This window comes from Macaca fascicularis, chromosome 7 (assembly GCF_037993035.2).
Source record: "Macaca fascicularis isolate 582-1 chromosome 7, T2T-MFA8v1.1".
NCBI lineage: Eukaryota > Metazoa > Chordata > Mammalia > Primates > Cercopithecidae > Macaca > Macaca fascicularis.
Window position 1 is genome coordinate 17734469 of NC_088381.1, and position 26019 is coordinate 17760487.

The window sequence follows — 26019 nt, forward strand, 5'->3', positions numbered from 1 at the left end:
TTTTTTTTTTTTTCTTTTTTGAGATGGAGTTTCGTTCTGTCGCTCAGGCTGGAGTGCAGTGGTGTGATCTCAGCTCACTGCAACCTCTGCCTCCTGGGTTCAAGCAATTCTTCTGCCTCAGCCTGGAATTACAAGGCGCTGGAATTACAGGCGCATGCCACCACGCCTGGCTAATTTTTGTATTTTTAGTAAAGACAGTGTTTCACCATCTTGGCCAGGCTGGTCTCAAACTCCTGACCTCGTGATCCACCCGCCTCGGCCTCCCAGAGTGCTGGGATTACAGGTGTGAGTCACCGTGCCCACCCTGAGGGGTACTACATTGTACCTTTTTTTCCATTTTTTTTTTTTTTTACATTGTACTTTATAGCATGTATGTATATATGTTATGAGTAGCAACTGAATGATCTTGTGGCTCACCTGAGGTCAGGAGTTCAAGACCAGCAACTGAGTGGTTCTGTTAAGAAGCTAAATGAAGTTCAAAAATTTTACAGGAATCCATGCCTTTTGCAGAGTTAACCTCGATTGACCACATTCTGGGCTCAACCTGGAGATGCATTCACCAGAGATAAACCAGTAACTACTCTGGCCCCAAGTGACTTTCTAAACTAAGTATAAGGTGAGACAAGGCAACTGCAGGGCTGAACCGACTGCCCTTAGGCCTGCCTTAATCTTAAACTCAGATTAGATCTGGGTTCCGGAGTTTGGAAAGGCATAGCAATTCTCTCAGTGGCACTCAGAATCGACCAGTGCAGACAAGGATGCTCCTGATCTGACATTGTTCCTAAGTGCAAAAAGAGTAAGAGTCGAATCACAGATTTATAAACTGGACTCTGGACCTAGAAATCCAGACATTTCTTTCCACCCTGACCCAATTAAGAAAAGTGAGAGATTGTTCTTTTTAAGTAGAATATGCCAAAACAGGTTTATTGGTTATTTTACACAAAAGAACGTGAGCAATTTGCAAGCATCCAATACTTTAAAAGGCTCAATACAAGCTGCCTTCCTTTCAACCTAAGAAAGTATACTAACTCCAGGCAAATAGAATGGAGTCAGATTTCAAGTTTATACAACAGACAGACTAAAAAGAAACCCAGGGTTCCTGCTTTGTTAGGAAAATGGACAAAACCAGCTAAAAGTAAAGGAAATAAAAACAAATTAAAATAAAGATATTGGCTGGGCACGGTGACTCATACCTGTAATCCCAGCAATTTGGAAGGCCAAGGCGGGTGGACCACGAGGTCAGTCAGGAGTTCGAGACCAGCCTGGCCAACATGGTGAAACCCTGTCTCTACTAAAAATACAAAAATTAGCCGGGCGTGGTGGTGGGCACCTGCAATCCCAGCTACTCGGGGGGCTGAGGCAGGAGAATCGCTTGAACCCGGGAGGCGGAGGTTGCAGTGAGCAGAGATCATACCACTGCACTCCAGCCTGGGCGACAGAGCGAGACTCCATCAAAAAATAAATAAATAAAACAAAAATTAAATTATTGATTCCTATAATATTAACTATTTGCCTAAGAGACAGACAAAACATACAACATTCAAACATAAAGTTAATAACATATTTTAGAAAGGAAAAAAGTGGCTACTCCAGGCACACTGCCTATGGTGTAGCCCTGCTCCACAAGGAGCGGTAAAAAAAATAAATAAATAAAACCAATAAATAAATAAAAAAGAAAAAAAGTACTGGTAAAATTATCAGGTACCAATTTTTAAAATGGATCATTAATAGTTTTACCAGCTCCCTTCAGAGGAATCTGCAAGTCAAGAAGCAAAACAAAATTTGAAAATGATGGTGTCTTCCTGACACTAAGCCCAAGATTTTTCCTTTCTTCAAATCCTCTAAACCCAAATTATGAGAAATAATGCACTCTGGTCACTGAGAACATTTCTACACAGTGACATAATCAGAAATTATACTTCTTCCATCATTTAACTTATTCATTCTCATTCTCTGCATACCTGGAACACAGGAGTAAGCAAGAGGATATAATTTTCCCCTGTGACTGAAGCATTACTACATTTACAACATGAGGAACGTGGGCACTGTGGAAGGCCCTGATGGCAAAGGAAATATGCCACCTGCGTGGCCTTAAGAACAAACTGCACATCTCTAAGGCAGAGTTAGAAAAGGATTTATCCAGGAATCGATCTTCTCCAAGGCTGGACAAGGAGGGAGTGTGGAAAGCACAGCATTTTTTATAGGATAAAAGGTGTCACTTGGAGACATTCTGGTTTCCTGAGAAAAGGAAGACATTGAAACAGCCTGTTTTGTGCATTTTAAACCTTCCTTGTTTTCTACCATCAATAACTGTTCTATCTCCTCTTTCAAAGATAAACTTGCCTGCAACTCATGTTTGGGTGTCATAAAGTGTTCTTTCTGAGTTATTCTCTGGTCCTCTGACCCCTTTGACTCAGAGCAAATGAGTTTGTTACTGGAATCCTCACTGGTTTCCCCTTCCTCTATGGGAGGCAGATGCTGAGGCTTTGTAGCTTGTTTATTCAAAGATTCTTCTTTCAGTAAATTCACATCCCCATGAAAGTCTTGAGATGTAAAACTTGGAGCTTTATCTATCCTAAAATTTTTACCAAATAAGAAGCCTTTGACTTTCTCCTCTTTCCCTGCTCTCTCTATCACTAATTTCTTTGGCTGTAGCACTGTCCTTATTAGGAGCCCCTGTGCATTCACCCTGTATTCTCTTGCAGCTTTCTCCCTGCGCTGCTTCTGGAAGTCCTTGAGTTGAAGCAGTTCCTCTGGCAGCTCCATACATGTAGGCTAAGAAGAGAAAGCAAACACAAGTTTATTGTAACTAAACTTCTGAATTTGGTACTTAAAATCACTTTTTTTTTTTTTTTTTGAGACAGAGTGTCCCTCTGTCACCAGGCTGGAGTGCAGTGGGGCGATCTCAGCTCACTGCAACCTCTGATTCCCTGGTTCAAGCAGTTCTCCTGCCTTAGCTTCTCAACTAGCTGGGATTAGAGGCATGCGCCACCCTGCCCAGGTAATTTTTTTTTTTTTTTTTTTTTGAGACAGAGTCTCCCTCTGTTGCCCAGGCTGAAGTGCAGTGGTGTGATCTGGGATCACTGCAAGATACGCCTCCTGGGTTCAGGCCATTCTCCTGCCTCAGCCTCCCAAGTAGCTGGGACTACAGGCGCCTGCCACCACGCCCAGCTAATTTTTTTTTGTTTGTTTTAATAGAGACGGGGTTTCACTGCATTAGCCAGGATGGTCTTGATCTCCTGACCTCGTGATCCACCTGACTCGGCCTCCCAAAGTGCTGGGATTACAGGCGTGAGCCGCTGCACCCAGCCATGCCCAGGTAAATTTTGTATTTTAGTAGAGATGGGGTTTCACCATGTTAGCCAGGATGGTCTCGATCTCCTGACCTCATGATCAGCCGGCCTGCCTTGGCCTCCCAAAATGCTGGAATTATAGTCGTGAGCCACTGCGCCTGGCCTGAAATCACTTCTATTGTACCAAATGGTAATTGGTAAATGAGAGTCTATTCAAATGTGTTCATATAGCACCCTCTGGTGTCTTCAATTATAGTAGTATCATTTTTCCAGTAATTTCAATATTTTGAAAAGGGAATGAATCCATAGGGCTGTGTGTCTGTTTGTGTATGCACGCATGTAAAAACATTATACAGGAAAAGTCAGTCTCCCTTCCAACCTGGCCTCAGCTGCCTTAGCAGGTACATCTTCTTAGAGCAGTTTCTTGTATTATCTCCCAAAGATAGTCTACCTGATCATATACATATATTTTTTTTCATTGGATTACATTTTTATTTTCCTACAAATTTTTATTTTGTTAACTCTTTCAGGTTTGGGGGAGTTTTTTTTTTTTTTTTTTTTTTTTTTTTTAGACAGGGTCTTGCTCTGTTGCCTAGGCTGGAGTGCAACGGTGCAATCATGGCTCACTGTAACCTCTAACTCCTGGCCTTTAGTGATCCTCTTGCCTCAGCCTCCTGAGTAGCTGGAAGCACAGGTGCATGCCACCACACTTTGCTAATTTTTGTGGGGTTTTTTTGAGACAAGGCCTTGTTCTGTCACCCAGGCTGAAGTACAGTGGTGTGATCATGGTTTACTGCAATCTCCACCTGCTGGGCTCAACCAATCCTCCCACCTCAGCCTCCGCCACTCAGAGTAGCTGGAACTTCAGGTGTGTGCCACCACGCCTGGCTAATTTTTAATTTTTTTGTAGAGACAGGGTTTCACTACGCTGGCCAGGCTGGTCTTGAACCCCTGGGCTCAAGCGATCCTCCCACCTCAGCCTTCCAAAGTGCTGGGATTATAGGCATAAGCCACCACACCTGGCCTCTGATTATGTTTTTTTAGCTGCTTATATGGATATCAAAAAGCTAGTAATTTTTACATTTGTACCCAGGCACTTTATAAATTGGCTTTTTGTTTGTGGTAGTCTTTTTCAGTTGTTCCTTTTTAGTTTTTAGTTGTATAATTGGCAAATCATAATTCCGATTCCTTTTTTCGATTTTCATAGCTCACATTTTATTTTCTAATTTCACTGGCTAATAGCTTCAAAAATGCTAAAATAGTGGTGAGAGTCACAATTTTTGTACTATTCCTGATATTAGTGTTCTCAAACAAATATGTAGTCTTCTCTCTTGAGATACTTTCCATATCCATGGGTTCTGTATCCATGGATTCAACCAATTGTAGATTGCAATAGTCAGGAAAAAGTGGTTCACACCTGTAATCCCAGCACTTTGGGAGGCTGAGGTGGGCGGATCACTTGAGGTCAGGAGTTCCAGACCAGCCTGACCAACATGGCCAAATCCCATCTCTACTAAAAATACAAAAATTAGCTGAGTGTGGTAGCACATGCTTGTAATTTCAGCTACTCAGGAGGCTGAGGGAGGAGAATCACTTGAACTCAGGAGGTGGAGGTTGCAATGACCCAGGTTGTACCACTGCACTCCAGCCTGGGTGACAGAGCAAGACTCTGTCTCAAAAAAAAAAAAAAAAAAAAAAAAAAGGATGGCTGCATTGGAAATGATTATGTACAAACTTGTTTTTTCATTTCATTATTCCATAAACAATGCAATATGACAACTATGTACATAGCATTTACATTGTATTAGCTATTATAAGTAATCTAAGAATGATTTAAAGTATAGGGAAAGATATGATAGTGAAAAACGAAAAAATGCTGCTGCACATTTCCATATAACCTATACATATCCTCCCCTATACTTTAAATCATCCTTACATTTCATATAAGGGACATACATTTTATCCATACATTTCTTTTTTTTTTTTAGGAGATGGAGTTTTGCTCTTGTCGCCCAGGCTGGAGTACAATGGTGCAATCTTGGCTCACTGCAACCTCCACCTCCTGGGTTCAAGCGATTCTCCTGCCTCAGCCTCCTGAGTAGCTGGGATTACAGGCATGCACCACCATGCCCAGCTAATTTTTGTATTATTAGTAGAGACAGGATTTCACCATGTTGGCCAGTCTGTTTTCAAACTCCCGTGCCCAAGGTATCTGCCCGCCTTGGCCTCCCAAAGTGCTGGGATTACAGGCATGAGCCACCACGCCCGGCTCATCCATATGTTTCATATAATCATCCTTACATTTCACATAAGGGACTTGACATCATAGGTTTTGGAATCCATGGGGGATCCTGGAACCAATCCCCCACAGATACTAAGAGATGACTGTATATATTTTATTGGGTTAGAAAAGTTACCATCTATTCCAACTGTGACCAATAATGCATGTAGAATATTACAATTTATAAGATAATCATAAGACTTTCTTGGCTCTACTGAAATGGAGAATCTTGTCACACTGAACCATGCTTACAACTAGAATCCAGTGACACATTAAAAATAATAACATATATAGGGTTCATATAAAAAATGCTAGTATTAGGCTGGGCGCAGTGGCTCACGCCTGTAATCCTAGCATTTTTTTTTTTTTTTTTTTTGAGACGGAGTCTTGCTCTGTCGCCCAGGCTGGAGTGCAGTGGCCGGATCTCAGCTCACTGCAAGCTCCGCCTCCCAGGTTCACGCCATTCTCCTGCCTCAGCCTCCCGAGTAGCTGAGACTACAGGCGCCCGCCACCTCGCCCGGCTAATTTTTTTGTATTATTTAGTAGAGACGGGGTTTCACTGTGCTAGCCAGGATGGTCTCGATCTCCTGACCTCGTGATCCGCCCGTCTCGGCCTCCCAAAGTGCTGGGATTACAGGCGTGAGCCACCGCGCCCGGCCCCTTTTTTTTTTTTGAGACAGTCATTGTTAATATTCATAGTATGCTTGAAAAATGATTGAAATTCTCAATTTAATAGTTTAAGCTTTTCCTTTTTTTTCTTTTCTTTCTTTTTTTTTTTTTTTTTTGAGACAGAGTCTTGCTCTGTCACCCAGGCTGGAGTACAGTGGTGTGATCTCAGCTCACTGCAACCTCCACCTCCCGGGTTCAAGCTGTTCTCCTGCCTCAGCCTCCTGAGTAGCTGGGATTACAGGCATGTGGCACCACACCTGGTTCATTTTTTGTATTTTTAGTTGAGATGGGATTTCATCATGTTGGCCAGGCTGGTCTCGAACTCCTGACCTCAGACGTATAGTTTTTTTATCTCTCTCTCCTGCATAAGAATAAATATGGGTGGCCGGGTGCGGTGGCTCATGCCTGTAATCTCAGCACTTTGGGAGGCCGAGGTGGGTGGATCACAAGGTCAGCAGATTGAGACCACAGTGAAACCCCATCTCTACTAAAAAATACAAAAAAAAAAAAAAAAAAAAAAAAAACTTAGCCAGGCGTGGTGGTGGGCACCTGTAATCCCAGCTACTTGGAAGGCTGAGACAGGAGAATGGCTGAACCCGGGAGGCAGAGCTTGCAGTGAGCCAAGATTGTGCCACTGCACTCCAGCCTAGGCAACAGAGCAAGACTGCATCTCAAAAAAAAAAAAAAAAAAAGAGAATAAATATGGAGGCCAGGCACAGTGGCTTATGCCTGTAATCCCAGCACTCTGGGAGGCCGAGGCAGGCTAATCACCTAAGGTCAGGAGTTCAAGACCAGCCTGGCCAACATGGTAAAACCCCGTCTCTACTAAAAATACAAAAATTAGCCGGGCATGGTGGCAGGTGCCTGTAATCCCAGCTACTTGGGAGGCTGAGGCAGGAGAATTCCTTGAACCCAGGAGGCTGAGGCTACAGTGAGCTGAGATCATACCACTGCATTCCAGCCTGGGTGACAGAGCGAGACTGCATCTCAAAAAATAAAAATAGGCTGGGCATTGCCGGGCGCGGTAGCTCAAGCCTGTAATCCCAGCACTTTGGGAGGCCGAGACGGGTGGATCATGAGGTCAGGAGATCGAGACCATCCTGGCTAACACAGTGAAACCCCATCTCTACTAAAAAATACAAAAAAAACTAGCCGGGTGAGGTGGCAGGCGCCTGTAGTCCCAGCTACTCCGGAGGCTGAGGCAGGAGAATGGCGTGGACCTGGGAGGCGGAGCTTGCAGCGAGCTGAGATCCGGCCACTGCACTCCAGCCTGGGCTACAGAGCGAGACTTCATCTCAAAAAAAAAAAAAAAAAAAAAAAAAAAAAAATTGGCTGGGCGTGGTAGCTCACACCTGTAATCCCAGCACTTTGGGAGGCCAAGGTGGGCGTATCACGAGGTCAGGAGTTTGAGAACAACCTGGCCAACATGGTGAAACCCCGCCTCTACTAAAAATACAAAAATTAGCTGGGCGTGGTGGCAGGTGCCTGTAATCCCAGCTACTCAGGAGGCTGAGGCAGGAGAATCACTGGAACCCAAGAGGTGGAGTTTTCAGTGAGCTGAGATCACGTCATTGTACTCCAGCCTGGGTGACAGAGTGAGACTCCGTCTAAAAAAAAAAAATAAATAAATAAAATAAAATAAAAATAAAAAAATAAACATGGAAATATTAAACTTACCCATTCTTAGACAGAAATATTTCCTGGAAACCTAACTTAATATTATAAAAAGGTGAGGGGATGGATCATGCCCAAGCTGTTGCCCCTTCAAGAGTATTTATCACCAAGTTGGCCCCATAAAAACTATTGCAGCTATGAAGAAAGGGTGTCACTGCGTCTGCCTTCCTTGAGAAGAAGGCAGAAAGGAGGTCCTGAAGACAGACAGCTGCACCTACCTCGGTGCCTCCAAGCCGGTCTGCAGACCCTTCACGATACGTGTTTAGGTAACCATCCACCAGGGTGGTTAGGTCAGACATCATCTCATCTAGGAGTGCCAAGCGAAGGGGTAACAGGTAGGTAGCTTCCAGGGCCAAAATTTTCAGTAAAGAGGGTGACACAGGTCGGATGAACCACACTTCTGGATTTTCCTGGAGACAATAAAACAATTTCCTCTGAATAGTAAGCAAGACTTTAAAGAAAATAATTGTTTAAGGCCGGGCGCAGTGGCTCACGCCTGTAATCCCAGCACTTTGGGAGGCCGAGACGGGCGGATCACAAGGTCAAGACATCGAGACCATCCTGGCTAACATGGTGAAACCCCATCTCTACTAAAAATACAAAAATTAGCCGGGTGTGGTGGCGCGTGCCTGTAGTCTCAGCTACTCAGGAGGCTGAGACAGGAGAATCGCTTTAACCCAGGAGGCAGAGGTTGCGGTGAGCTGAGATCGCCCCACGGCACTCCAGCCTGGTGACAGAGTGAGACTCAAGAAAAGAACTGTTTAAAGTGTTGCTTAATTTAAGACACTATTGTTTTCTTCTATTATTACCTTCTACTTTCACACTATTGATAGCCTTTGAGCATACACACGCTTTGCACACATACTCCTACATTAACAGTGTGTGCGTAACAGAGAAAGAGCAGGGTAGAGGTTGGTCAATCAAGACTTCTCAAAGCCAGAGGCAGCAAACTTGATTATGTGAACAGAACTGCAGCCAATACAATTATGACCTAAGTTTGCATGCAAGGATGTCAGAAGCTAAAGAAAATTTACTTTACTTTGGGAGAAATAACTAGGGTGATTTTTGGTTCCATTGCCTTGATCCAAATTCTCACAAAAATTTCCCCCGTCACAGCTAGAAAATGTATTTAAAAGTGCTTATTTATTTATTTATTATTTTTTGAGACGGAGTCTCACTCGGTTGCCCAGGCTGGAGTGCAGTGGCGCGATCTCAGCTCACTGCAATGTCCGCTGCCCCTGCCCCCAACTCCGGGTTCAAGCGATTCTCCTGCCTCCGCCTTCCGAGTGGCTGAGATTACAGACGCCTGCCACAATGCCCAGCTAATTTTTGTATTTTTAGTAGAGATGAGATTTCACCATGTTAGTCAGGCTGGTCTTGAACTCCTGACCTCAGTTAATCTGCCCACCTCAGCCTCCCAAAGTGCTGGGATTACAGGCGTGAGCCACTGAGCCCGGCCTAAAAGTGCTTTTTAATTGAGAGCCAGCAAATCTAGATCCTGGCTTTTATCCACTTGAGACCAGATATAAACTATTCCCATTTGGCACAGTTAAGATTTTGGCAATGTTCATATGAGTACATGGCAGCTGTCATTTTTCTATATAACAGGCTGATAATACAGCTCAGAAAACACTTGAAAAAAGATAATGTCATACACGACATCCTCTAACACTCACCTGAATCAGTTTTTGTCTCTTTTCTAGAAAGGAGAGATATTTAGGGGCTACTTTAAGGTGTTTGATTAAACTCTCCTGCAAAGTAGTGATGCAGTTTGGAAGATAGCCACCCGTTTCCATGGAAAACTGAAGTACATCTGCTACCTGTGGTATTTTAAAAAGACAAACAGAGCAGTTGAATATATACAGAGAGCTATCTCATGCCAGAAATATATTTAGAGAAATGTCTAAATAACATTTTCCCCAAGGACCCACACAATAGACCATGTCATCAGGAAATTTAAAGTTGTTCAGTCAACTTAATCTGAAAAATGGGGGAAAAAAAAAACAGAATAAAAGCTCAATTTTTTTTTTTTTTTTAAGGTGGAGTCTTGCTCTGTCACCCAGGCTGGAGTGCAGTGGTGTGATCTCAGCTCACTGCAACCCCCACCTTCCAGGTTCAAGCAATTTTCCTGCCTCAGCCTCCCAAGTAGCTGGGACTACAGGTGCAAGCTATGACGCCTGGCTAATTTTCAACTTTTTTTTTTTTTTTTTTTTTTTTTTTTTTTTAGAGACAGGGTCTTACTATGTTGTCCAGGCTGGAGTGCAGTGGCTATTCACAGGCAGGATTCCACTACTGATGAGCACAGGGGTTCTGACCTGTTCCATGTCTGACCTGGGCTCGTTCACCCTTACTTAGGCAACCTGGTGGTTTTCCCCGCTCCTGGGAGGTCACCACATGGATGCCAATCTTAGTACAGGCATCCAATCAGCACAGCGCCCTACAGTCCAAAACTCCTTAGCTCAAGCAATCCTCCCACCTCAGCCTCCATAGTAACCATGACTACAGGCACAAGCCATCACACCCAGCAACCCAACTTTACTGTGTTCTTATCTACTTTCTTTTTTCTTTTCCTGAGACGGGTCTTCCTCTGTCGCCCAGAGCTGGAGTGCAATGGTGTGATCTCAGCTCACTGCAACCTCCACCTCCTGGATTCAAGCAATTATCCTGCCTCAGCCTCCTGAGTAGCTGTGATTACAGGTGTGCGCCACCATGCCTGGATGATTTTTGTATTTTTACCAGGGTTTCACCATGTTGGCCAGGATAGTCTTGATCTCTTGACCTTGTGATCCGCCCGCCTTGGGTTCCCAAAGTGTTGGGATTACAGGCATGAACCACTGCGCCAGGTCTTTTTTTTTTTTTTTTTTTTTTTTGATATAGGGTCTTGCTCTATCTCCCAGGCTGGAGTACAATGCCACAATTATGGCTCATTGCAGCCTCAATCTTCCAGGTTCAAGGGATCCTCCCGCCTCAGCCTCCAAGTAGCTAGGGCTACAGGCGCATCCCACTATGCCTGGCTAGTATTCTTAAACTTTTTTGTAGAGACGAGGTCTCGCTACATTGTTCAGGCTGATCTCAAATTCCTGGGCTCAAGCAATCCCCCTGTCTCCGCCTCCCAAAGTCTTGGGATTATAGGCGTGAGCCACTGCCCCTAATTTTTTTTTTTCTCCTTGTTTTATAATACCTGCCTGCCTTATGGTTGTTTATTAGTCTTTGTTACCCTTTAGGGAATGAAGAAAGGGAGATAAAATTCAAGAATTATTTTTAGTGGGCTGAGAATGCATTCCTATAGTCCCAGCGAGTTGGGAGCTGAACCAGGAGGATCTCTTGAGCTCAGGAGTTCAGGGCCAGCATGGGCAACATAGTGAGACTCCGTTTCTGGGAGGAAAACAGATGGGCCTGGCATGTTGGCTCACACCTGTAATCCCGGCACTTTGAGAAGCCAAGGCTAGAGGACTGTTTGAGGTCGGGAGTTCAAGACCAGCCTGGACAACATAGAGAGATCCCATATATTAAAAAAAAATTAAAAATCAGCCAGGCATGGTGGTGTGTGCCTGTAGTCCCAGCTACTTGGGAGGCTGAAGTGGGAGGACGGCTTGAGCCCAGGACTTTGAGGCCTCACTAGCAGACAGCTATGATCATGCCACTGCACTCCAGCCTGGGCAACAGACCCAGACCTTGTCTCAGAAAAAAAAAATTACTTTTATTATCTACTGGTAACCAGGAAAATTTTATAAGAAAACCTAATAAAATAAATAATTAAAAGTATTTATCTATGTGTGGTAGGCTGGCCAATGGCCCCCAAAGATAACTACTTCATAAGCACTGGAACCTGTGAATGTTATCTTACATGCAAAGGGGACTTTACAGCTGGGATTAAGTTAAGGATTTTGAAATGAGATTATCCTGAATTATCCAGGTAGTCCCTAAATGGAATGACAAGTGATTTTTTTTTTTTTTTTTTTTTTGAGACGGAGTCTCGCTCTGTCGCCCAGGCTGGAGTGCAGTGGCCGGATCTCAGCTCACTGCAAGCTCCGCCTCCTGGGTTCACGCCATTCTCCTGCCTCAGCCTCCCGAGTAGCTGGGACTACAGGCGCCCGCCACCTCGCCCGGCTAGTTTTTTGTATTTTTTAGTAGAGACGGGGTTTCACCGTGTTAGCCAGGATGGTCTCGATCTCCTGACCTCGTGATCCACCCGTCTCGGCCTCCCAAAGTGCTGAGATTACAGGCTTGAGCCACTGCGCCCGGCCTGACAAGTGATTTTTTTTTAATTTTTTTTATTTTTATTATTTTTTTTTGTGGCACAGAGTGTCGCTCTGTCACCCAGGCTGGAGTGCAGTGGTGCGATCTCGGCTCACTGCAAGCTCTGCTTCCTGGGTTCACACCATTCCCCTGCCTCAGCCTTCCGAGTAGCTGGGACTACAGGCACCCGCCACCACTATGACTGGCTAATTTTTTGTATTTTTAGTAGAGATGAGGTTACACTGTGTTAGCCAGGATGGTCTCGATCTCCTGAACTCGTGATCCACCCGCCTTGGCCTCCCAAAGTGCTGGGACTACAGGCGTGAGCCACTGCGCCCGGCCTGACAAGTGATTTTTTTTTAAGAGTGAGGCAGAAGGAGATTTTACTACAGTCAGAGGAGAAGGTGATGTGATGATGGAAGCAGGGATTACAGTGATGCACTTTGAAAATGGAGGAAGGGGCTACAAGCCAAGGAATACAAGTGGCTGCTAGAAGCTGAAAAAGGCAAGAAAACTCACTCTCTCTTCAGAAGAGCTTCTAGAATAAACCAGCCATGCAAGACACCTTGACTTTAGCCTAGTGAAAATGATTCAAGATTTCTGACCCCTAAAACAATAAAATAATAAATTTGCATTGTTTTGGGCCACTAAATTTGTGGTGATTTGTCACAGCAGCAATAAGAAACTAATACACTGTTATAGAAAAACAAATTGGTGAAAATTCTGCTTCTTGGACTATGTAACTCTAAAAAGAAAAACATGAACAGATATGCCAAGGTCTTCATTAGACAATACGTATAAGATCTAATCAAGAAGCCTAATGTCCTCAAGGAAACAAACAGCAATTATGTTAGATTTTGGAGTAAGCATAAAAGCAATCCCTACTAAGTGAAACATCCTGAAAGAAGGCACAAAGGAAGAGGTAAGTGAGAAATGGCAGCAAATTCATTATGAGTAGATATACAAACAGAAAAAGTGAACCAAATATAGCAACATAAAATTGAACTTTTAGAGATTGCTGCTCAAAAATAATTGGCCAACTCATTAGTTCAATTTCTCTCCAAAGGCTCTAAGCTTGCATAATCAAGATTTCCCTTTCCTGTCATTAACCTAAAAGACTAGAAGAACTTGAAGAAAACATAATTAAAACTAGTGGTTTTACTGTTCTCACAGTCAAACCAGAAACCCAGATCAGCTCTAAGAGCTAGTAGAGGTTCATGCCTTTACTTGGGTGGCTGAGGCAGGAGGATGGCTTGAGAGCAAGAGTTTGAGACTAGCTTGGGCAACACAGTAAGACTCCACTTCCAAATAATAATAATAATAATAACAACAACAACAACAATGGCTAATAGAATCTAGGGATTTATCATTTCTCTAAGGTCCCCTAGATGACAGACAAATTATATCACTTCAGGCTGTTTGGGGCCCACATAGATTTGGGGGGGGGGCATACGCAGGATGACCTGTACCCCTGAGCTAGATGTCAGCTTGCCTTAATTGTTACATATGTGGTAAAGGCAGATATGTGATTGTTCATCTCACACTATGTCTCCCATATCAGGCTTCTGAATGATCCCTAAATTGCTCAAGTTTCTGAATGCTATGGAGTATGAATCTTGCTTCTTATTTGACAAATTCTGGAGCAAAATGAGGAAAACATCTTTATAAATAATTTTAAGCAACTTTTCTGCAGTGCTTTTATAGTACACCAAATGTTCTCACATATTGTACAAACATTTTACATGAAAAGTGAGCAGAAATGGAGCATGAAAAAAAGAAATTTAAAAACACTTTCACTCATCAGATGACCAGATGAGCCTTTTTATCTACAGGAGCTGCATATAATGGTTTGAATCCAGTGCTTCCCTTCATGTACCTGTGTGTCAAAGACATTATTCAGCAAAATTCCATACTGATGAGAGAGGCAATCAGAAAGCCAACGACAATCATGGATAACCTAAGGAATCAGAAGGGAACAGTCATTAGAACCTGTCTGCTAATCTTAATAGCACAGGAATCGGTTTATATACTTACCTTCAAAATTCTCTTGTCTTCTAATATCATCTGAAGTCCATTGTTGAAAGCTCGACTTCCCAGAAGGAAAATGTCAAATAAGTAAACTCGGCAATTTGTGGCCACCTACAATAGACCATCCAGACACACATGTCATAGGATAAGACAGAACTGAGGAAGGGAAATTTGAGGATGAAGAGTAAAAGACATGTCATAAAATATCTAACATCTTCACTTTATTTATTTATTTATTTAGAGACAAAGTTTTGCTCTGTTGCCCAGGCTGGAGTGCAGTGGCACACTCACGGCTCACTGCAACCTCCATCTCCTGGATTCAAGCAATTCTCCTGCCTCGGCCTCCCAAGTAGCTGGGATTACAGGCATGCGGCACCAAGTCCATATAATTTTTGGTTTTGTTTTTTGTTTTTTTGGGTTTTTTTGAGACAGAGTCTTGCTCTGTCACCTGGGCTGGAGTGCAGTGGTGTGATCTCGGCTCACTGCAGCCTCTGCCTCCTGGGTTCAAGCAATTCTCCTGTCTCAGCCTCCCAAGTAGCTGGGATTACAGGTGCATGCCACCACGCCCAGCTAATTTTTGTTATTTTTAGTAGAGAAGGGGTTTCACCATGTTGGCCAGGATGGTCTCGATCTCTTGACCTCATGATCCACCCGCCTTGGCCTTCCAAAGTGCTGGGATTACATGCATGAGCCTCCGCGTCCAGTGAGAAGGGGTTTCACCACATTGGCCAGGCTAGTCTCAAATTCCTGACCTCAGGTGATCCACCCACCTCAACCTCCTAAAGTGCTGGGATTACAGGCGTGAGCCCCTGCACCTGGCCAATTTTTGTATTTTTTGTAGAGATGGGGTTTCACCATGTTGGCCAGGCTGGTCTCAAACTCCTGACCTCAAATGATCCACCAGCATCAGCCTCCCAAAACTTTATCTTTTTTGAGACAGGGCCTTGCTCCGTCACCCAGGCTGGATGACAGTGGCGTGATCTTGGCTCACTGCAACCTCCACCACCCAGGCTCTTGTGATTCTCCCACCTCAGCCTCCCAAGTACCTGGATTACAGGCGTCCACCACCACACTCAGCTAATTTTTGTATTTTTTGTAGAGACTGGGCTTTGCCATGTTGCCCAGGCTGGTTTCAAACTCCTAGGCTAAAGCAATCTGCCTGCCTTGGCCTCCCAAAATGCTGGGATTATAGGCGTGAGCCACCATACCCCACCACATCTTCACTTTTAAATGATAGGTACTTGATTCTTAGAGAAAACAGGTAAAATTTGTTCTTAAGTAAAAAAAGTAAGACACAATCACTGTGATTTTCTTTTTTCTTTTTTTTTGTTTTTTGAGATGGAGTCTCGCTCTGTTGCCCAGCCTGGAGTGCAGTGATGCGATCTCGGCTCACTGCAACCTCCACTGCCCAGGTTCACGCCATTCTCTTGCCTCAGCCTCCCAAGTAGCTGGGACTACAGGTGCCTGCCACCATGCCAGGCTAATTTTTTTTTTTTTTTTTTGTATTTTTAGTAGAGACGAGGTTTCACCATGTTAGCCAGGATGGTCTCGATCACCTGACATCATGATCTGCCCGTCTCAGCCTCCCAAAGTGCTGGGATTACAGGCGTGAGCCACCAAGCCTGGCCAATGATAGGTACTTGATTCTTAGAGAAAACAGGTATAATTTGCTCTTAAGTAAAAAAAAGTAAGACATAATCACTGTGATTTTCAAAAGGAAAGAAAAGGACAAGCTGGTGAAAGAGACGTTCCCTTTTTTTTTTTTTTTTTTTGAGACAGAGTTTCGCTCTTGTTGCCCAGGCTGGAGTGCAAGGGCGTGATCTTGGCTCACTGCAACCTCCGCCTCCCAAGTTCAAGCAATTCTCCTGCCTCCTGAGTAGCTGGGATTACAGGGACCCGCCACCACATCTGGCTAATTTTTTGTATATTTTAGTAGAGACAGGATTTCACTATGTTGGTCAGGCTGATCTTGAACTCCTGACCTCAGGTGATCCACCCCCGTCAGCTTCCCAAAGTGCTGGGATTACAGGCGTGAGACACTGTGCCTGCCTTTTTTTTTTTTTTTTTTTTTTGAGATAGAGTCTCACTCGGTCGCCCAGGCTGGGGTGCAGTGGCCGGATCTCAGCTCACTGCAAGCTTTGCCTCCCGGGTTTACGCCATTTTCCTGCCTCAGCCTCCCGAGTAGCTGGGACTACAGGCGCCCACCACCTTGCCCGGCTAGTTTTTTGTATTTTTTAGTAGAGACGGGGTTTCACCGTGTTCGCCAGGATGGTCTCAATCTCCTGACCTCGTGATCCGCCCATCTTGGCCTCCCAAAGTGCTGGGATTACAGGCTTGAGCCACCGCGCCCGGCCTTTTTTTTTTTTTTTTGAGACGGGGTCTTGCTGTCACCCAGGCTAGAGTGGAGTGCAGTGGTGCAGTCATGGCTCACTGCAGCCTCCTCCGCCTCCCAGGTGATTCTCTGGCCTCAGTCTCCCAAGTAGCTGGAACCACAGGCGCATGTCACTATGCTCGGCTAATTTTATTTATTTATTTATTTATTTATTTTTATTTTTTTATTTTTTGAGGCAGACTCTTGCTCTGTCGCCCAGGCTGGAGTGCAGTAGCGCAATCTGGGCTCATTGCAACCTCCGCCTCCGGGGTTCAAGTGGTTCTCCTGCCCTAGCCTCCCGAGTTGCTGGGATTCCAGGCACCCACCACCACACCCAGCTCATTTTTGAATTATTAGTAGAGACGGGGTTTCACCATGTTGGCCAGGCTGATGGCGAACTACTGACCTCAGGTGATCTGCCTGCCTCAGCCTCCCAAAGTGTTGGGATTACAGGCCTGAGCCACCATGGCTGAGACTTTCACCTGTTACAATTTCAACTTTAATATTTGACCAGTCTCGGCCAGGCACAGTGGCTCATGCCTGTAATCCCAGCACTTTGGGAGGCCGAGGCGGGTGGATCACCTGAGGTCAAGAGTTCTAGACCAGCCTGGCCAACATGGTGAAACCCCACCTCTACTAAAAACACACACACACACACACGCAAAAAAATTAGCCAGGTGTGGTGGCAAGCGCCTGTAATCTCAGCTACTCGGTGGGGTGAGGCAGGAGAATCGCTTGAACCCAGGAGGCGGAGGTTGTAATGAGCCGAGATCGCGCCATCGCACTCCAGCCTGGGGGACAAGAGCAAGACTTTGTCTCAAAATAAATATATAAAAATGAAAGAAAGAAAGGAAGGAAGGAAGGAAGGAAGGAAGGAGGGAGGGAGGGAGGGAGGGAGGGAGGCAACGAAAGAAGGAAGGAAGGAAGGAAGGAAGGAAGGAAGGAAGGAAGGAAGGAAGGAAGGAAGGAAGGAAGGAAGGAAGGAAGGAAGTTAGTTTACCAGTCTCATCTATGGCATTCTAATTATGAACTAAATATTTGGTCTTCCTTCTGGTTTCCTGAAATATAGCTCCTAAAACCCTTGGAATCTTGAAAGTGAGTGATGAATGTTTTTTGTGTATTAATGGGATGACTGGAGGCTGGGGGCTCCTAGATGCTCCTAGAGTTTCAGGATGGGTACTGGTCATAGGAAAGACAAACGCATGATTAGAGGGCTGGGACTTTCATCCCACTACCCAACTTCAAGGGAGGAGAAAGGGGCTGAAGGTTAAGTTGATCACAAATGGCCAATGACTTAATCAATTATGCCTACATAATGATGCCTCCATTAAAAACCCCAAAGGGAGGCTGGGCAAGGTGGTTCACGCCTGTAATCATAACTACTTTGGGAGGCCAAGGTAGGAGGATCTCTTGAACCCAGGAGTTCAAGACCACCTGGAAAACTTACGAAGACCACATCTGTACAAAAAATTTAAAAATCAGCTGAGCATGGTGGTGCACCTGTGATCCCAGCTACTCGGGAGGCTGAGGTGGGAGGATCACTTGAGCCTAGGAGCTCCAGGTTGCAGTAAGCCGTGTTTGTACCACTGAACTCTAGCCTAGGTGATAGAGATAGACTCTCTTTTTCTTTTTTAATTAAAACAAAACTTCTTCTTTTGAGATGGAGTTTCGCTCTTGTTGCCCAGGCTGGAGTGCAATGGCACAATCTCAGCTCACTGCAACCTCTGCCTCCCTGGTTCAAGCGATTCTCCTGCCTCAGCCTCCTAAGTAGCTGCAATTACAGGTGCCTGCCACCATGCCCAGGTAATTTGTTGTATTTTTAGTAGAGACTAGGTTTGGTGATCCACTCACCTAGGCCTCCCAAAGTACTGGGATTACAGGCGTGAGCCACCACTTTTTTTTTGGAGATGGAGTTTCAATCTGTTGCCCAGGCTGAAGTGCAATGGCGTGATCTCGCTGACTGCAACCTCCATCTCCTAGGAGCAATTCTCCTGCCTCAGTCTCCCAAGTAGCTGGGATTACAGGCGCGCGCCACCACACCCAGCTAATTTTGTATTTTTAGTAGAGACGGGATTTCACCACGTTGGCCAGGCTGGTCGTGAACTCCTGACCTCAGGTGATCCACCTGCCTTGGCCTCCCTGGGATTACATGCGTGAGCAACCACGCCCAGCCAAAATTTTTCTTTAATATGGCAATGGGGTCTCCTTATGTTACCAAGGCTGGTCTTGAATTCTTCGAAACAAGTGATCCACCTGTCTCAGCCTCCCAAAGTGCTGGGATTACAGGTGTGTACCACCATGTCTGGCCCCTTTTTTTTCTTTTATTAATTTTAAAGAGTCTGTCCAAAAAAAAAAAGAAAAGGCCTAAATTCACAGGGCCTCTGGATAGCTGAGCAGGGGCAGGTTCCTGGGGGCGTGGGTGGCACACCCCTTCCCCCATACCTTGCCACGGTGAATAGCCACGGTGCCTGGCCTAGTCAACTCTTTAAAAAAAAAAAAAAAGTAGGCCGGGCGCGGTGGCTCAAGCCTGTAATCCCAGCACTTTGGGAGGCCGAGACGGGCGGATCACAAGGTCAGGAGATCGAGACCAGCCTGGCTAAATACGGTGAAACCCCGTCTCTACTAAAAAATACAAAAAACTAGCCGGGTGAGGTGGCGGGCGCCTGTAGTCCCAGCTACTCGGGAGGCTGAGGCAGGAGAATGGCATAGACCCGGGAGGCGGAGGTTGCAGTGAGCTGAGATGCAGCCACTGCACTCCAGCCTGGGCAACAGAGCGAGACTCCGTCTCAAAAAAAAAAAAAAAAAAAAAAAAAAAAAAAAGTAGTGCCTCTGGGCTGGGCGTGGTGGCTCATGCCTGTAATCCCAGAACTTTGGGAGGCCGAGACAGGCGGATCACAAGGTCAGGAGTTCGAGACGAGCCTGGCCAACGTGGTGAAACCCCCCTCTTTACTAAAAATACAAAAATTAACCAGGCGTGGTGGCGGGCGCCTGTAGTCCCAGCTACTTGGGAGGCTGAGGCAGGAGAATTGCTTGAACCCAGGAGGCAGAGGTTGCAGTGAACTGAGATTGTGCCACTGCACTCTAGCCTGGGCGACAGAGCAAAACTCCATCTCAAAAACAAGTAGTGCCTCTGGCCAGGTGCAGTGGCTCATGCCTGTAATGCCAGCACTTTGGGAAGCCGAGGTGGGCAGATCACCTGAGGTCGGGAGTTCGAGACCAGCCTGACCAACATGGAGAAACCCCATCTCTACTAAAAATACATTAGCCGGGTGTGGTAGCGCATGCCTGGAATCTCAGCTACTCGGGAGGCTGAGGCAGGAGAATTGCTTGAACCTGGGAGGCAAAGGTTGTGGTGAGCCTAGATCGCGCCACTGCACTCCAGCCTGGGCAACAAAAGCAAAATTCCATCCCCCCCCCCAAAAAAAAAAAAGGAGTGCCTCTGAAATGGAGTGGAGATTTTTTTTCTCTCATAAGTTTTATTTTTATTTTTTGCTTTTAATACAAGTGCACGCGATACTTTTATTTAAAAAATTAAACACACAAGCCCAGGGATCTGGTTGGGGAAAACGTGTCCATTAATTTGCTTCCAGTTGCAGAGAGGACAGCTGTAGGCCAGGCACAGTGGCTCACACCTGTAATCCCAGCAATCTGCGAGGTTGAGGTGGGCAGATCACCTTAGGCCAGGAATTGGAGACCAGCCTGGCCAACATGGTGAAACCCCGTCTCCACTAAAAAGACAAAAATTAGCCAGGCATGATGGCTCATGCCTGTAATCCCAGCTACTCAGGAGGCTGAGGCACTAGAATCGCTTGAACCTGGGAGGCGGAGGTTGTAGTGAGTCAAGATTGTGTCACTGCATTCCAGCCCATGCAACACAGCAAGACCCTGTCTCAAAAAAAAAAAAAAAAAAAAAAAAAAAAAAAAAAAAAAAAACAACAACAAAGAAAGAAAGGAAAAAAAAGAAAAAGGAAAAAAAAAAAAAAGAAAAAGAAAAAGGACACCTATAGCCAACTGCATGTTCCTCTGATACCCAGAAACCAAAAGGGACAATTTAGGAAATAACCTAGAACTGCCCAGACCTGTGTTACCAGGAAGACTACTCTCTTTTGTTTTGGTAGATGGAAGTTTTGGGTTGTTTTAAGTAATTTGTATTGTGCTGCTAATTCAAACCTCGTCATCTAAAAGCTAAGCTTGGCTAGCTGCAGTGGCTCAAGCCTGTAACCTCAGCACTTTGCAGTAAGGCTGACTCAGAAGGATCGCTTGAGACCAGGAGTTTGAGACCAGCCTGGACAACATAGGAAGACCTCATCTCTGGAAAAAAAAACAAAAAAAGTAAAGGAAGAGGGACCCAAAGGCTATCTATCCTCTAGCTATTCTTCAAGGCTAACTATGAACTTTTAAAAAATATTGGCCAGGGTGGTGGCTCATGCCTGTAATCTTAGCACTTTGGGAGGCCAAGGTGGGCGGATCACTTGAGATCAGGAGTTTGTGACCAGCCTGGCCAACGTGGTGAAACCCCGTCTCTACTAAAAACACAAAAATTAGCCAGGTGTGGTGGCACATCCCTATAATCCCAGCTACCCAGGAGGCTGAGGCAGGAGAATCACTTGAACGCAGGAGGCGGAGGTTGCAACGGGCCAAGATTGCACCCCAGCCTGGATGACAGAGCAAGACTTTGTCTCAAAATAATAATAATAACAATAATAAATAATAATAATAGTAATGATAATAGAGACTCTCATTTGATATCTTCCAGGTCCAGGGAAACTAAAATGATGTGGTGAGAAACCTGCTCTGGAAAGCTACCACCTCAGAATGAAAAGAGACAACACTCTTCATAGAACGAAGGTGACAGAACAGAACTGGGAAGGACCTCCAGCAGAGCCTGAGAGACAGCACTGACGGTTTAACAGTGAACCTATTCTTGCCACTGAGCTTTAAAAAAAAAAAAAAAAGAATCTCATAGATTCTCCTTACAGGAGACAGAAGCTCTTTCCTTTTGAAAAGAATAAATTGAGTACCAGGAGAAGGAAGAACATTCCAACAAGTTATGCAACAATGACACTAGGGTGACAGAAAGAAAACAATTAATAAATCTACCAGTGAGCCAGGTGCAGTGGCCTATCCCTGTAATCCCAGTGACTAGGGGGTCTAAGGCAAGAGGATTACATGAGGCCAGGAGTTTGAGATCAGCCTGGGCAACACAGCAAGACCCCATCTCAAAAAAACAAGGCTGGGTGTGGTGACACTCATCTGTAGTCCCAGCTACTCAGGAGGCTAAAGTGACAGGATAGACAGCATGAGCCCAGGAGTTCAATGCTGCAGTGAGCTCTGATCTGCACTGTGGCCTGGGTGACAGAGTGAGACCCCACCTCTAAAATACAGTTTTCAAAAAGAAAGAAAGAAAAAATCTACCAGTGGCTCTATAATTACTTCAAAACAAAAAGTTTTCAAAAATCTTTGACCTGCAGCCAGCACAGTTTGCCATGGCGACACACATTCGCTCCTTCTGCTGCCACACTCAGGACATTCTGCTTCTTGATATGGAGTATCTGGTAAGAAAAAGAAGGAAAGGAAAAAGTTTCAGGGAATAAATGTTGGCATGATAACATCATTATTGGCACAAGTACAATCGTCAGCAGTAAACAAAGTGCATCATCTTTGTTAAACTCACAAAATTTGATTAATCCAAAACAGTATGTTTTACATACACACATAAATCAGCACTGAATACTTCTGATTCTTTTTTTTTGTTTTAGCAAAAGTATTCCACAGCTGGAAAATAAATCACTCAGACCCCAAATGACAATAAGAGTTGAAAACTCAGACACTTTTTGTTACCACTGATGCTACAGAGAAAGACTCATAATCTGTTTTTATTTTTTTAATTGAGACAGAGTTTCACTCTTGTTGCCCAGGCTGGAGTGCAATGGCGTGATCTTGGCTCACTGCAACCTCCACCTCTCGGGTTCAAGTGATTCTTTTCCCTCAACCTCCCAAATAGCTGGGATTACAGGCATGCACCAACACACCCAGCTAATTTTGTATTTTTAGGAGTGACAGAGTGTCACTATGTTGGTCAGGCTGGTCTCAAATTCCTGACCTCAAGTGATCCACCCGCCTTGGCCTCCCAAAGTGCTGGGATTACAGGTGTGAGCCACCAAACCTGGACCAAAATTATAATCTTTTTTTTTTTTTTTTTTTTTTTTTTGAGACGGAGTCTCGCTCTGTCGCCCAGGCTGGAGTGCTGTGGCCGGATCTCAGCTCACTGCAAGCTCCACCTCCTGGGTTCCCGCCATTCTCCTGCCTCAGCCTCCCCAGTAGCCGGGACTACAGGCGCCTGCCACCTCGCCCGGCTAGTTTTTTTTTTGTGTGTGTATTTTTTAGTAGAGACGGGGTTTCACCGTGTTAGCCAGGATGGTCTCGATCTGCTGACCTCGTGATCCGCCCATCTCGGCCTCCCAAAGTGCTGGGATTACAGGCTTGAGCCACTGCGCCCGGCCCAAAATTATAATCTTTAAGACAAGATTCATCATGCAAACTATGGCATGCCCTAACACAGGGCAATTTACCATATCTGAAAGGAATATATGTGGTGGCTAAGTCTCAGAGTATCCACTGCTCAGAAAGACGGAAACAAGGACTCTTCAGGTCTCTTAAAGCCACGGATTCACTGAATTACTCAAAACTGAAACAGTGGCCAGGCACAGTGACTCATGCCTGTAATACGAGCACTTTGGGAGGCTGAGGCAGGAGGATCGCTTGACCCCAAGGGTTTGAGATCAGCCTGGGCAAAGCAGCGTCTCTACAAAAAATACAAAAAATTATCCAGGCATGATGGTTCACACTTGTAGTGTAGCCCCAGCTACTCGGGAGGCTGAAGTGGGAGGATTGCTTGAGCCTGGGAGGCTGAGGCTGCAGTGAGCCATGATGATGCACTTCAGCCTGTGTTAAAAAAAAAAAAAAAAAAAAAAAAAAAAGGCTGGGCACGGTGGCTCAAGCCTGTAATCCCAGCACTTTGGGAGGCCGAGATGGGTGGATCATGAGGTCAGGAGATCGAGACCATCCTGGCTAACCTGGTGAAACCCCATCTCTACTAAAAAATACAAAAAAAAAAACTAACCAGGCGTGTTGGCGGGTGCCCGTAGTCCCAGCTACTCGGGAGGCTGAGGCAGGAGAATGGCGTGAACCCGGGAGGCGGAGCTTGCAGTGAGCTGAGATCGGGCCACTGCACTCCAGCGTGGGCGACAGAGAAAGACTCCGTTTCAAAAAAAAAAAAAAAAAAACCACAAAAAAACAAAATAATGGTACCCCAGGTACACATTCTTGTTCTTTGATTATCTATAATCTTATCCTATTTCATTATATAATTCTATAATCCTTAATCCGTCATTCATAAAAACTTTTACGTGATACAAGATTCTCCCCGTTTTATAGGTAAATTATTCAATAATAGAAAGGCATAGTAATTTACACTAGCAACATATCTCCCTTTAGAGAGCATAAAGTGTTCTAAATTCTGAGTATCTCTCATCAATGATGAGAAAATGGCACTGAATTTCAGCTTCATCCCCAATCAAATAAAGATGGCTGCAGAACTGGCAACAAAAGCTGCATTCTCTATTGATGAGAATTCCTAATTACCTCTTCAAACTTCCAGAGCAAAAGCTTTATTTTGGTTTTTGTTTTGTTTTGTTTGAGACAGTCTCACGCTGTCCTCCAGGCTGGAGTGCAGATCATAGCTCACTGCGGCATGAACTCCTGGGCTCAAGTTATCCTCCTACTTTAGCTTCCTGCAGCCTCGACCCCCCGGGCTCAGCTGATCCTCTCATCTCAGCCTCCCAGGCAGCTGGAACTACAGACCTGTGCCACCATGCCCAGCTAATTTTTTGTATTTTTTGTAGAGGTGGGTTTTGCCTTGTTGCCAGGCTGGTCTCTAATTCCTGGGCTCAAGTGATCTGCCTGCCTTGGCCTCCAAAAGTGCTGGTATTACAAGAGTGAGCCACCATGCCTGGCCACAATTCTTACCCTCATTTTTTTCTTATTGTTATCATGGACCCTTTAAATAATCTGTTGATACATAAATAATTCTTACAACTCAATGATAAAAATAATTATTACAACTCAATTAAAAAATAGGAAAAGGTTTGGGCACGGTGGCTCATGCCTGTAATCCCAGCACTGAGGGAGGCTGAGGAGGACAGATTGCTTGAGCCCAGGAGTTTGAGACCAGCCTGGGCAACATAGTGAGAAACTGTCTCTACACAAAATATAAAAATTAAGGCTGGGTGCAGTGGCTCACGCCTGTTATCCCAGTACTTTGGGAGGCTGAGGAAGACAGACTGCTTGAGTCCAGGAGTTCAAGACCAGCTTGGGGAACATAGCAAGACCTCATCTCTCAAAAAAAAAAAAAAAAAAAAAGAGCTGGGCATGGTGGTACATGCCTATAGTCCAAGTTACTCAGGAGGCTGAGGTGGGAGGATTGCTTGAGATCCTAGGAGGTAGAGGTTGCAGTGAGCCAAGATCATGCCACTGCACTCCAGCCTGGGCTACCAAGCAAGACTCTGTCTCAAAAAAAAAAGGCAAATGATCTAAATAGATGTTTCTCCAAAGAAGTTATACAAATGGCTAGTAAGCTCATGGAAATGTTCAACATCATTAGCCATCACAGAAATGCAAATCAAAACCACAATAAGATACCACTTCATACCCACTAGGATGGCTATACTCAAAATTACAGATAAGTGTTGGCAAGGATGTAAAGAAATTGGAACCCTCACAGACTGCTGGTAGAAATGTAAAATGGTACAACAGCTTTGGAAAAAAGTCTGGCCATTCCTCAAAAAAGTTAAACACAGAGTTACCATATGATCTAGCAATTTCACTCCTAGGTAACTACCCAAGAGAAATAAAATCATCCACACAAAAACTTGTCCATGAATGTTCATAGTAGCATTATTCACAATAACCAAAAAGAAGAAACAACCCAAATGTCCATCAAATGGTGAATGGATAAATAAAATGTAGTATATTCATAGAATAGAATATGATTTGGTGGCTGGCTGTGGTGTCTCATGCTTGTAATCCCAGCACTTTGGGAAGCCGGGGCAGGTGGATTGCTTGAGCCCAATAGTTTGAGACCAGCCTAGGCAACATAAGGAGACGTTGTCTCTACAAAAAATATAAAAGAATTAGCCAAATGTTGTGGCACATGCCTGTAGTCCCAACTACTTGCGAGGCTAAGGTGGGAGGACTGCTTGAGCCCAGGAGGTCCAGGCTGCAGTGAACTGTGATCATGCCACTGTACTCCAACCTGGGTGACACAGAAAGACCCTGTCTCAAAAAAAAATTTGTTTTAATTTATAAGGAATATTATTTGGCAATAAAAATAAGTGAAATACTCATATAAGCTACAATGTGGATGAACCTTGAAAGCATTATGCTAAATAAACAAAGCCTGTCAA

The 26019-nt window shown here is 44.8% G+C and overlaps 1 protein-coding gene across 1 annotated transcript in view; it reads right to left on the reverse strand.

The window, feature by feature from the left end:
* Positions 1-895: 895 nt before the first annotated feature.
* The window catches only part of EXD1 (exonuclease 3'-5' domain containing 1), a 41459-nt gene continuing 16335 nt past the window's right edge, over positions 896-26019 (reverse strand). Inside the window, exons 6-11 of the mRNA XM_005559234.5 lie at positions 22021-22107; positions 14191-14295; positions 14033-14113; positions 9594-9737; positions 8136-8327; positions 896-2775 (exon numbers count right to left, since the gene is read on the reverse strand). Coding sequence (XP_005559291.3) covers positions 2113-2775; positions 8136-8327; positions 9594-9737; positions 14033-14113; positions 14191-14295; positions 22021-22107 — 1272 coding nt within the window. The 3' untranslated portion in view covers positions 896-2112. The remainder of the gene's footprint in view (positions 2776-8135; positions 8328-9593; positions 9738-14032; positions 14114-14190; positions 14296-22020; positions 22108-26019) is intronic.